Source organism: Microtus oregoni, unplaced genomic scaffold, assembly GCF_018167655.1.
Source record: "Microtus oregoni isolate MIOR12 unplaced genomic scaffold, Mior012 000008F_ref0000371, whole genome shotgun sequence".
NCBI lineage: Eukaryota > Metazoa > Chordata > Mammalia > Rodentia > Cricetidae > Microtus > Microtus oregoni.
The window spans coordinates 31,712,062-31,725,717 of NW_024543067.1; the positions used below are offsets into that span (position 1 = coordinate 31,712,062).

At 50.0% G+C, this 13,656-nt stretch overlaps 1 protein-coding gene across 4 annotated transcripts in view; it reads right to left on the reverse strand.

Annotated features, from left to right (window-relative positions):
- Positions 1-4,303: 4,303 nt before the first annotated feature.
- The window catches only part of Amotl1 (angiomotin like 1), a 91,618-nt gene continuing 82,265 nt past the window's right edge, over positions 4,304-13,656 (reverse strand). For all 4 annotated transcript variants that reach the window (XM_041656960.1, XM_041656963.1, XM_041656962.1 and 1 more), the window contains 3 exons: positions 13,256-13,482; positions 10,943-11,218; positions 4,304-9,694 (listed from right to left, as the gene is read on the reverse strand). In XM_041656960.1, the coding sequence (XP_041512894.1) occupies positions 9,588-9,694; positions 10,943-11,218; positions 13,256-13,482 (610 nt within the window). In that variant the 3' untranslated portion in view covers positions 4,304-9,587. The remainder of the gene's footprint in view (positions 9,695-10,942; positions 11,219-13,255; positions 13,483-13,656) is intronic.

A 13,656-nucleotide genomic window follows, 5' to 3' on the forward strand; every position in this document is an offset into this window, starting at 1 on the left:
TATGTATAAGTGTTTCTGATTTTGATTAAGGTATTGTGATAGTGTAGTTCATTTAAATATGTACTGTATAATTAAGAAGTATAGGTTGTTGATGGATAATCATCGATAATAGTAAAGTTTGTAGTCATGTTAGTTAGATTTTCTAGATATATAGAGATATATTTTAGATAGGCATTCTTCATATTTTTCAAAGATTATAGAATATGGCATTTTAAATGTTTTAATAACTGAGGACTTTTCATGACAATGAAACACTCTGCTCCTGGCAGCACCAATGTACTTCAAGAGGAAGATGGGCATCGAAGAGGCACCTTATGGAGTTTGATAGCCATTTGGGCAAGAAACTGCTCTTGCCTGGACTATTGCATAAACTGGACACAGAGAACCCGCAGAGAGAAGACTACTGAACTTGCCTAAGGTGAGATGATCTTTCGGGGTTCCTGATTCATGAAAGAGTCTGCGAGACATTCTGCAGGACACAACAGATAGTGACTGAACTGACTTTGAATTTTCCTGCTTTATGGAAATGTCTGCTGGATACCATGGGCCTGAAGGCTGAAGATGGATGCCTCAACGGTACAAAAGAACTTTGGGTGACTGTCCAGGCAGCGAGATGTCTTTGTCATTTCTAGAATTTGAAGTTTCTTAGTTCTTGTTTACTTAGGTAATATTATATCTTTCGGGAGTCTTTGATGGAGTTAAGAATAGTTAGTTATAGTTATAGTTTTCCTTAGTTATGATAAAGATTATTGTAACTTTTACTTGATAACTGTTTTGTTATATGTAATTTTGCTATGTTAAAGCCTTTTTTTTTTTGTTTAAACCGAAAAAGGGGAAATGATGGAGGAAGGTCATTGGCTAATAAAGGAACTGCCCTGGCCCATTTTATTGGTTAGAGGATAGGTGGGAGGAGTAAACAGAACAGAACGCTGGGAGGAAGAGGAAGTGAGCTCAGAGACTCCACAGCTCTCTCGGGAGCAGACGCCTCAGAGAGAGACGCCATGCCCCGCTCCCAGGATGAAGCTCCGACCCAGGATGGACTAGGCTAGAATCTCCCCGGTAAGCGCACCTTGGGGTGCTACACACAGATGATTAGAAATGGGCTAAATTAATATGTGAGAATTAGCCTAGAAGAGAATGGGCCAAGCAGTGATTAAATGAATACAGTTTCCGTGTAATTATTTCGGGCATAAGCTAGCGGAGCAGGCGGCTGGGGTGTTGGGGACGCAGCCCCGCCGCGCCCCAATTACTACAGCTGGGCATTGAGTTATAGGATTGAAAGTCTTGCTGGGTTTGGTTTTGCTTTGGTCTATCTCCTTTTTATACGCCCCCACTGCCAACTCCCTCCTTTTGGAATGGAAACCTTTATCAAGTGCCATTTTGTGCTGGAAGTATGCGAATGGGCTTTCCTTTATTTGTTTGGTTTTAGTTTATTTTGGTTTTTTTTTTTTGTTTTTTGTTTTTGTTTTTGAGACAGGGTTTCTCTGTGTAGCCCTGGGTGTCCTGGAACTCACTCTGTAGATCAGGCTGACCTCAAACTCACAGAGATCCGCCTGCCTCTGCCTCCCTGGCATCAAAGGTGTGTACAACCACTGCCCGACTGCAAATTGATTTTTTAATTTGTACAGCCTTGCAGTTAAGAATCTTAGGCTCTGGCCTTTCAATAGTACTGTAAACGCTGAGAAGTTGAAGCTTCCTGGAGACAGCCTGTGCTATGCCTGGTGGGACCCCGAGAGCAGAAGTGGATGCTATAGTTTGTATATGTAATGTCACCCAAAGGCGTGCTGAAGGCTTGGGTCCAGCTGATGATATTCTTGGAGGTGGAGCATCAGTTATGATATGAGCAGAGCTGGAAGCAGGTCATTGGGAACACGCCTTAAGTGGTGTGGTTTGTTCTTGCCCCTTCCTTCTGCTCTCTTTGCTGATCCCGCCTGCCAGGAGTTGCCAGCTTTGTTCCCTGGTTTGCCACAGGCCCATCGTGATGGTGCCAAACAATTATAGAGTAAAACCTCCAAAACAACAAATCAAAAGAAATGCTTCCTTCTTTAAGTTGAATTCTTTGGGCATTTTAACACACTGGTAGAAACCTAATGCAGACGTCAAAGGGGGGAGACACTTGTTGCAATCTTTCTAACTTTAGAACATTAAGACTGCCTGCTGTGGTCTGGGAATAGCTGTGTGGCATTCCTGGCATTTGCTCAATGGTACAAAGACTTTCAGTGTTTACTATGTTTTTCTCTGTGCCATTTCACTATCAATTGGGACATCAAAATGGAAATTGAAATGTTTTTAATGGTAGTCAGAAAAGGGAATAAAAAAACCCACTTTCCTGTGAAATAGCCATTTCCCAAACATCTAGCCAGGAGTAATTGCTCCAGATCTCACTGGAAGATTCCATCCCAAACCGCTGCCAGGCAAATCTTTCTCACCTACTTAGTATCCTTACTTGCCTCCAGCTCCAGCCCACTCTGGCCCACAGCCACGTTCATTTCGTTCTCTCCTCAGTTTGGTTTTGTTTGTATGGAAGGCGTCCGTGGCTGGAGCTAGAGAGCCATGATTTGCTCATAGGCTGAGATCGTCCTTTTTGTTTCTAGTCCTTCCTGCCTAGGTCCTGAGCACCCACAATGACTCATTAGCTCCACACAGCATTTCTTAGAAGAGGCACAATATGTCCCAAACCTCTGTTCCCAGGAGCCAGAGTTACAGGGCACTGTGAACCCCCGATGTGGGTGACAGGGACTGAACTCAGGTCCTCTGGAGGAACGGTAGACACTCTAATCACTGAGCAGTCTCTCTAGTCTGTGTGTTTTCTTTACACACAAAAAGCACACTGTTTATATAAACAGTGTGAAGAGCAACTGTGGGGGAGGGGCCTAGGTTGACAGTAACGCAGAGACGATGTGTCAGGATTGATGACGTCGTTTTGGGCTGATCTTTTCCACACCTACCTATTCACACGGGCAATATCCAGATAGATTCTACTCAGAGGGTGCGGTGGTCTGTACTGGGGTGCTGCTCTGGCTGAGGAATGCACACGTGGGTCCCTCTGCACCAATACTGGGCTTTCCTCTCCAGACTCCTGGGGAGACTGAATCCAGCAGTCTCTCAGAGAGGTCCTGGCCAGTTCCTGCACCTGGCCTCCCGGCTCTCAGATTGCGGCTAACCTGAGAACCGCTCTTTGCTGCACCTGCCAATAAGACACGAGTTTATCTGCGTTCCTAAGAGGCTCTGCAATGGCACTCTGTCCGAAACTCCATTTGTGGGATTACTGTGCTCTCCTTGCTTTCCCTCAACAACTTAGCAAACCTAATACCTAGCCCTGGAGAAGCAGCTCTTTTAAAAGCTCCTCTGTCCCGTTTTATGTGACTGAATTCCTAATAAGAATGTGAAATGGTCCTCAGAGTGTATATCTGGGTAGTAGGCGGGACATACAAAAAGCGAGGCAGACAGCGGCTTGAGCCCTGTGCCTCTAGGGATCCACAAATGCTATGTAGACAAGCTTGCCAGCTGTGTCGGAAGACCAGAGCTGAAATCTCTGCCCTCTGCTCTTGCTCGTGCCTCAGTTTCCCGATCTTTACAGACAGTGACTGGACTACTGTGAGGACTGAAGGGAACCACACTGTGTTCATGGGGGTTGTTCCCTGCCATGCTGGGATCTGGGATGGAGACAGATTCCCACTCCAGAGGGTATGGCCCCTTTCCAGTCACCGACCCGCCAGAAGTGCCTTTGCCTGCCGTGTGGACTCTCATGGGTTTATCCTGTTCAGTGTTAGTCACTGAGGTTCCCTGCCAGAATTCTAACTTATCAATCACATGACTATCACATGAACCCACCCCCAACCCCCCACCCCACCAATTCTCTTGTGACAAAGCGGCTACCATCTTCCCTGTGCACCTTGGGGCAGGGCACAGAGCATGTCTGACTATGGTCTGCTCCCTGGCATCTGGGCTGCTTGAGTGGATGCCCAAGGCAGAGCTGGTTCCCAAAGTGAGTTCTCAGAGGGTGCCTGGATATGTGTGGAGAGGACCCCACACACACCCCAACCCAGCCTTCCACATCTCTGCTTCCCTCCTTATTCATCTTCCAAGCAGGGAATGTGGGCTGCCAACTCCAGCAGCGGTGCCATAACTCAATACCTCCGTGAAGAGTCTGTGTCTGTGTGGGCTGAGGGTCGCTGGAGCAGCCGCAGGCGGGGCTCTGGCTAGCACGGAGAGGCTCTCCCACGTGCAGGGTGTCAACATGAGACACCTGTGCTTCACTTATGTCCTCCGAAAGGAAACATACAAGCAAGGAAAGAAGAGCCACCTTCTGTCCACCCATTTATTATTTACAATATTAAGGCACGAAGTTTAAGCAGCAAAGAACAGGAGAATCTTTGGCTGACCAACAGTATCCACAGCCACAGCTGAGCGGGGACTCCCCACTCTGCACATGAACCCGTCTGGACGGATCTGGACGCCGCCTCTCAATATAATCCGGTCACACAAAGATGCCAAAGATAAACGTGGACACCAGGGCCTGCTGGGCAGTGCGGCACATGCCCCCAGAACAGGGGAGGGACACACACAAGGCAAGCGGGAAGGACAGTGGCCTCAGGGCACTCGGTCAGGCTGCAGCTGGTGCCTGTGCTGGCCCTGTTTCACAGAGCTTGACACCGATTCTGTCAGTAGCTCAGTGAGGAGGAGGCACCACCGGCCCTCCTAGAAAACATTCAAATACAAGTATTGTGGATAAGTCTGTCCCGTCTGCTTGGTAATAAATACTCACATGTGTGTGCGTGAGAACAGGCAGAGTCACGAGTAAACACAGCACGGGTGGCGGAACTGGAGCAGCTGAGTCTAGAAGCTGTTGGCTATGCACTGCCTCGGAGGGAGGGCAAAGCGCACACCTCAGTCACAGCACACACGACAATAGCATGCACTTAGATCTCCATTTTACAGAACCCCTACTGGGTGTTCACACTAATGAATATGTACTTAGGGCTGTAGCATACGCAGTGGGCTGGAAACGCATGAGGCCTGGCAAGAGAAAAGGTCTTGAAAACAAGGCCCTAGGGGTCATGTGTACAAATGACTCTTCTACATGTCTTGATAGTCTTCTAAAAGTGTGTGTGTGTGTGTGTGTGTGTCAGAGAACCACCTGCAGGAGCTGGTTCCCTCCTCCTGCCACGTGAGTCCTGGGGAATCTTGGCTTTGGTGGCAATCCCTTTTCCATTGAGTCATCTTGCTGACCCTGGAACTCTTATTTTGATTAATTGCCCTCTGTGGTTCTTTTACGTGTTCTGTGGACGACTTGGGATTATTTCCAAAACTTAAATCCATTCTCAAAAGACAAGGACCTCTCACCTCACAGGGAATCGGTGGAATGTGCCAGGCCCTGGAGGCCATGCCGCTAGAACAGTCAACAGCATTTGACCTGGGGAGCCCTGCAGCCCTCCCAAGAAGAAAGCTCATGGGAAACAGTAGGGCTTTCTGGATATTAAGAAAAGAATTCCACCTTATATGTATGACCTTACATATACATATACATATTGTAATATATCATTAAGTTACTAAACAAGAAAGGGCTATACTACTGAGAAGAGGAAAAAACACTGCTGGTTGTCTGGCTTCGGAAATTTGTCTGAAGCCTATTTCCCATGGGTCCACCCCACGAGCAAATGCCTTAAACAATCCTCACATTAACCAAAGACAGCAAGAACACATTAACTATTAGAAAGAGTGGATAAGAGCCGACGTGTATACTTAGAGACTGGCTGCCTCAGCTGTCAGGGAAGTTACTGGATTTCTCTGGCTTCACCATTTAAGAACATTGTCAGACCTTGCTTCCAATGGCCACGAGACTCCTTTGCCTAAAAGGGATGTGTGACCACCCGGAGAACACAGGGAAAGACTGCACCCACTCGCGCAGACGAGGCCTCACGCTTGGAGAGCGAGCCCTCCCACTCAGCACAGCTCTCTGCAGCCCACACAGGAGAGACCTGCCTGGATGTCCCCTGTTGTCACTGTCATCTTCACTGTCTCCGGGACTTCAGCCTCATCTGACCATTCACGCAAGTCTCTGGGACTTGACAGGTTGCAGAGAGGGGAGGATTCAGCTCATCAGCTCTTGGAAGGAGGAGCTTCAGCCACATTCAGTACGTGCAGGTGGCTAAGGCCAAGCAGGGGACAGCAAATAGGACACTTGCCTCTCTGCAGGGGACACCGGAGCTTCTTTCCTGAGGGTAGAACACTGGATTCTCTGTTCTGAGGCCAGAACTCACTTGGAGCAACTTTCTTGAAATCTACTCAAAACAAAAGGTCAGGCTACACGGGCTCCAAAGAAAGAGGCCTCTGCAGGACTGATTTTACCAATCCCTTCCCCATTCCTAAGGAAAGCTGAGGGCAGAATAGGCAGCCCCACCCTGGAGGCACAGTGGAGACTTGCCGGACACTACAGCCGATAGCACCACCTTCTGGGAAACAGAGAACAATGCCAAGTGTTCAGCTCACTCTTAATTCTTTGGAAATTACTGTGTTTTTCCTGGCAGCTTAGTGCTATGGACCTCCAGACAGGAAGAGTTCTTACATACAGAATCATCTATTTAATGAAACCACAGTGGCAGAGACCTGATCAATACCCCTCACTTCCCACACGATACCTGGAGACACGCAGACGTCACCGTCACCGCAATGCCCTCTCCAGGACAAAGCAGGATGCTGCCAAGTCATCACCAAAACAATAGCCTTTGCCCTTTACCCTGAGACAAGTCTCAGGTTCTACGACCAGACGCCCCTGGGAGACCTGAAGGCTAGACCGCTGCTCTGTGAAGGTTGTGCTTTTGACAGAACGTGAAGACTTCTGTCCCCATCTGAGAATCCTGGGTTTGATAGCAACAGGTGGTTTGGGCTTAGTCCTGTTCTCAGGCCCCAAGAGGTGTGACAGTGTCCCTGTGTGCATACAAGTATCACACATGGGGCCACAAAGCATGAGGCACAGCTCCGCATATCATGCTCAAGACTGCGCAGACCGCGGTTGAGACTCCTACGTCTCTAAAGCCTCGCATCTGCTTGAAAGGTTGGAGATGAGCTGTAAGCCTCTTGGGTCCAGTTTCTGCGTCTGTGTGTGCAACCAGAAGCGTCAACCTGGTCTTGTGCCCCTGGTGCTTTAGGGACCAGTTACAGGCACTGTTTCTGGTCCTTGCACGCTGTTCTCAGGGTCAAGCGAGATCAGCTCCTATGAACACCTCAGAGCTTGCAATGGCTGTGAGTACTATAGCTCCTCTGTCCTGTAGGTTTCAAAGAATTACGCAATGGAAAACTGAAGGCCTCGGCCTTAAAGCCATAGCCTCTCTCTCAACATGGAGTCTTGGAAAAAGCCACAGTACTTGTGGAGTTGAAGCCCCAAACTGTCCGTGTCCCTTTTGTGTTTTGAAAACTGAAATGTTGACAGTTGGCTGGAACAGAGGTCATCCACCCAAGTATGCGGTATGCCTGGAACACTCAGACTAGACTTTGAGTAAACTGGGCCATGCTTCACCCCTATGCTGGGAGACAGCCTAATATTAGGGGGTTTAGACATAGTACAGGGCTGAAGACCTCCCTAACTTTCCTTTCTGCTTTGTCTCCAGCATTGATTGGAAACATGCTCTTAAGAGAGTTAGTTGCCATTAACTCCACGCCCTATCTAAAACGGTCCCTATTCCCACGGGCATCCATCCTCTGGTCCCTCTCAGCTGACAAACTCCCCTACACTGTCTCTCACCCCTCCCCATAGCACACAGGGCAAGCTCAGCACCCAGGCTGCCAGAGATGTGAGACTGCAGAGGAAAGGAGAGGGTAACAGCTCTAAGCCTGGTGCCCACTGCCCAGCAGAGCGTGGGTCCTTTGTCCTGTCAGATGGCTCAGGTATTGGACAAGACCACTGGCATCTCCTCTGCTCTCCTCTTCTGTTCTGAGCTGTTCTCCAGGCTACACTTCTCACAATCCATGCACCACCTCAGCCTGGGAGGTCATCATTTCACCCAGGTTTTGCCCTGGGGACAAGTCCTGGAACAAATGGCCCGAGCAGAGCTCCCCATGCACACAGTCCTTCAGTGCTGCGGTTAAGAATCACAGACATACCGCTTTTCTTTCTTCCCTTGAGGGAGAAGTAGTGATGAGGAAATGGACTTGGAAAACAAATCCTCCTGAGCTTGGGGATAGTCCGGGAGCCTGAAGGGCCATTTGTGCCCCGGACAGCTTCTCCTGTGCTCTGCAGGCAGCCAGTGTCCACAACAATGCACATGAGACCTGACAGTGGTAGCATCCTCAGGGGCCAGGCCCTCACTCACGGTGGCTCATTTCCATGACTCTGCTGCCTCACCTAGGTAAGCTGTGTCCCTTGTAAGACACTGGCCACACTGCACATCAACTAATCTTGGATTACACAGCAAGTTCACAGGAAAGAAAAATGATAGCAGAAGCTGTTTGCTTACCAACAGCAACCAAGGAAGAGCAATGAACAGACCCAAAAGCCTCAAACATGAGAAAGTGGCCCAGGTGGCCTGGTGAGATCTTGGGAGCTGCCTGGAAAACCGTGTGTAAGCCACCATTGGGTACCCGCAGCACCAGTTCATACTGAAGTCTTCCCAAAGGGGCCGTGGGGTGGAACTGTCAAGCTTCTTTCAAGAGAGGGGATGGGAGTGAAAAATCCAAGCAGAGGCATGATGTGACGTCAGTGGCTCATGGACTCCTGCTTTGCCTCATCCAGGCCTCCCTGGCTCACAGTGAGATTAACAGCCGCACTTTAGCTAAGCAAAGAAGGGGGTGGGGCAACCAGGGTGCCAGCATGAGGTGGACACCACAGCAAAGACGACAGTCTCCTAAGTCCCACATGTGAGGAAATCTGCTATGTCTCAGTAAACAGAAAAAAATACAACAAAAGAAAGTAAGGAAGTAGAGCAGAGACAAACAAGTTCCTAGAAATTAGGGTGGGTGAGGACCACGGTCACCACACTCCCATCCTGTCAGAAATACCACTCAATCCAGACAAGCAAAACTTCACACTTAGATCACAAACCAAACAGCCAAGTAGGTGACAAAACTTGCCTGTGGAATTCCCCATTACCCTGGATGCATCTTCAAAGGGCAGGCACACACACACACAATACACACACACACACACAATACACACACGCACGCACACACATGCACACACGTGTGTGAGACCCCATGATGGCACAGAAACACCACATTATGCCAAGATGGGTGTTCAGGATTTCTAGCAGATTCTTCTTGGAACAAACCTGCTAAGAGGCAAAGGGAATGGGGGTGATTCCAAGGAAGGCCCAACTCTTCTTCATCTGTTTATAAGCCAAGAATGGGGGAACGTACGGAGCCTCCCCAAGACATACAACTTCTCTACAATGAAAAATCCCACTCCTATTTCTTCTCAACTCTGCTTCCAAGTCTGCACGCATCTTCCTTCCCCCTCTCTGCAGTCCTGTGAGCCGGCTGTTTGTAACATTATGAAGTGTTCACACCTGTCCTGGTTTTCCATCTAGATCTTCTCGTCTTCCAGCCATCTTTCCTGACAGCAAGCTGGTGTGAAACTCCACAGGACGAGGCTAGATGAGCACTTCCATCATCTCCCCATCCGGGAATTCAGGCTTGTGCAACAAGCTGCTAACACGGCCTCTGTGGTCTGTCGACTTCCCGTGACCAGGAGAGCTCTCTGCCAAAGAGAGGGCAAATATCAGCAGCTGGCACTCCAGGAGCCCGCGATCCAGGAGCCTGTGCTGTGGTTTCCCAAGCACTCTCTCTGATGGGAGTATTTCTACTGTCAGGACCCTCCCAGGAGTCTCGTGCACCTTGGTGTATTCATGGGAGGCTGAGACTATCTCAGTGGGAAGTGCAGAATGACTGGTGGGGGGGATCCTAGAGAGGACAGTGTCTTAGGATTCTGAACTGAGTAGAAGTTAGGAAATGAGGAAGCTGCTGAAGACCCAAATTCCCCTAATTCCTGTCTGCTCAGATGTGAACAAGCAGCCTCACACCTCAGTCCTGCTACGCTGTTCCTACCACGATGGACTGTCCCCCAAACCTTGAACCCAAAGCCTCACACCTCAGTCCTGCCACGCTGTTCCTACCACAATGGACTGTCCCCCAAACCTTGAACCCAAAGCCTCACACCTCAGTCCTGCCACGCTGTTCCTACCACGATGGACTGTCCCCCAAACCCTGAACCCAAAGCCTCACACCTCAGTCCTGCCACGCTGTTCCTACCACGATGGACTGTCCCCCAAACCCTGAACCCACAGCCTCACACCTCAGTCCTGCCACGCTGTTCCTACCACGATGGACTGTCCCCCAAACCCTGAACCCACAGCCTCACACCTCAGTCCTGCCACGCTGTTCCTACCACGATGGACTGTCCCCCAAACCTTGAACCCAAAGCCTCACACCTCAGTCCTGCCACGCTGTTCCTACCACGATGGACTGTCCCCCAAACCCTGAACCCACAGCCTCACACCTCAGTCCTGCCACGCTGTTCCTACCACGATGGACTGTCCCCCAAACCCTGAACCCACAGCCTCACACCTCAGTCCTGCCACGATGTTCCTACCACGATGGACTGTCCCCTCCCCCCAATCATGAACCCACGGCAAATCCTCCCTCCCCCAGGTGACTTCTATCAGATATTTGCCTGCCCCCTGGGGAAGGGCAGAACACGCATATCGCCAGGTCACTCGAGCTGGCTATTTCCTTTCTTCAGTAACGAACTAAGCAGACCTAGACACATGTGAGCCCCACGACAACAAAGAGCACACTCAGTCTGTGTGTCACTGTGGCAACCACTACCGAAACATAGGAGCCAACGGGGCTTCCTGATCTGTAGCTCCCCTACAGATTCCTCCCCCTTCCCGTTTAGTCCCACAGTCCCACGGGGTCTCCAAGTGTGGGAGAGGTAGGGGCCACATACCCAGTTTCTCCATGGTTCCTTTGGCAGCTGGATGCTTCAGTAGGGGGCTGTTGGAAGGGGCAGTGCTCAGGCGGCCACGGCTAGGGAGAGAAGCCGTGTTGGGCCAGAAGAGATCAGTGCTCTTGTCGGTCTGCGTGCTACTGTCCTTGCTGCCTGTCTTGGCGTGGGTGCTGCTGGCCGATGCGGTGGAAGCCGGCGGGGACAGTGCAGAGGCCGGTGTGGTGGGCAGCAGCGGGGCAGACGCCTGTCCCTGGTGCTCCTTCCCCAGCAGGAATCCTGAAGGCAGAAGAAGCGATTTTTCAAGGAAAATCTGTTTCCCTCTACTTCCTTTTATAAGAAAACTTATCTTTTTCTTTCCAGGCCGGGGATGACTTCATTTATTCAATGATTTATTCTCTAAGCCCTAATAAACACTTGTGTGCATGCTTGATGTAATGAGAAATACTCCTATATTATGTCACCAGTCCCATGTCATTAAATTCCCTGTGGGGTTGGTAATTGTATTCTAAAGTCAAACAACTGAAAACCATGGTTGGACTGGTGGGGTAGCTCAGGGGGTAAAAAGACCCATGCCACTCAGCCCTGCCAACCTGAATCCCATCTCCTCACTGCCCAGACGAAGAGGTGGGAGAAGAGGTGGGATGGAGAAATCTCTCCTGGGAGCTGCTCAACCATTAGGAAGGCGGACAACCTTGTCTCTGTCGTCTCTTCAAGTCATCATACATGAAATGGGAAGACCTGAGGTCCATGTTGGTGGCCTCCACCCGAACCCTCAGAGTCACTCCTGATTCTGTGGCTGGCATGTGGGCACCAGTTACACTGACAAGGAGGTAAACTGGTGTGGACAGCAGGGCCAAGGTGCTCAAGGTGCCTGCAACTCAGGCACCAGCAGTGAGACCTGGATGCATGTCACAGGTCTCTCTTGGGAAGTTTCCATCAGATCTGCCTCTCACTGGGTTTGGAGCTAAGTGTCCTTGTGATGGTCTTTATCATAGTTGCTGTCCCCACAAATCCTCTCTGATGAGCTGAAGTTGTAGTGGCCACCAGTAGAGGGGCTTCAGACAGATATTCTGGCTGAGAGTCTTTGACCCTACCCCCCAACTCTGTGGGTTCATGTGGAGGCTCTCAGACACTGTAGGACAAATCAGCTGGATCCCTCTGAGGTCCTGTATGGGAGAAAACTGACTCTGGGCAGAGCATATGAAAACACATGCTGAGCAAGAGACAGGGGTAAAGAAGGGGCCCCCAGAGTTGCCAGCAAGCAGAGGGGAAGGAACAGAGGACTTGGGAGCATCCTCTCCAAGCTCACTGGCCCAGCCTGTGAAGCGTCCTGTCTACTCCAGATACTGCTCCATCTAAGACCCACTCCAGGATAACTCCCAGCCTCCTGCCTGTACCACACAGGAAGAGTGGTCCTCTGGGCACACTCTCCCCATTCTCTCCGCGAGCCTTTGCATGTTGCACAGGTGTGGATACACTGTGGCCCAGGACGGGGTGGAAGTCTGGGGTGTGGTAGTCTGAATTCAGATGGCTCCCATAATCTCATAGGGAGTGGCACTATTAGGAGGCGTGGTTTTGTTGGGTGACCATGGCCTTGTTGGAGGAAGTGTGTCACTGTGGAGGCCAGCTTTGAGTTTCCTATACTCGGAATACTCCCCAGTGTGTCAGTCAACTTCCTGTTGCCTGTGAGATGTAGCACTCCTGACTCCAGCACCCCATCTGCCTGCACGCTGCCATGCTCCCCACCATGATGATGATGGTCTGAACCTCTGCAACTGTAAGCAAGTCACCCCAATTAAATGTTTTCCTTGTAAGAATTTTCTCGGTCACGCTTTCTCTTCACAGCAATAGAAACCTCACTGAGACAGAGGGGCTCTAGGCGTGTCCTGCTAGGACATTTTTTGTTCTTCCTGTCAACAATATTGACAAGCATCAAGCCAAGCCCAGTAGCTCACAAACCTTTAGAATCTGCACAGTACTGTCATGTACCTGGCTTAGCTTGTGCAACCCAACATGACTGGCTTTACTCCCCATTTGAAGAATGTTCAAATTGAGATGAGGTGGGGGCTGGAGAGATGGCTCAGGGGTTAAGAGCACTGGCTCTCTTCCAGAGTCCTGAGTTCAATTCCCAGCAACCACACAGTGGCTCACACTCACCTATAATGAGATCTGGTGCCCTCTTCAGGCATGCAGACAGAATACCATATACATAATTAATAAATAAAATACTTTTAAAAATTGTAATAAGGTAACATCCTGAATCCCAACAGTGATAGGACTCCTGTAGTCCTGCTCTCTGGGTCCCCATCTCACCTATACTCCCCTTCCAGGTCTTCTCTTCCTTCTTCTCTTCCACCAGCTGGCTGCTGGTGAGTGAAGTCTGGCGGGAATGTGTCCCAGTGGCTGCAGCAATGGATGGGACAGAGCGGGCAGGCCGCAGGCTGGAAGAGTCTGTCTTCCCAGCATCCTTACGGGATCGTTGCTGAAGGACCTTTATCATGGCATCCTTCTCTATGATTTTAGCATGGAGGTTTTTTATTCTGTAAAACCAAACCAAAGAATAGCAGGGGTGTGATTAAAATGCCACTTAGTTATGAACTCTGGGACACTTGTCTCGGGGCACTCACAGTAATTCCGGGACACAGACGCGGGTGCACCAGAAGCTGTCTGTGAAGCTGTGCCCTCCACGGGAGAGCAAAGCAGTGCACCCTTTG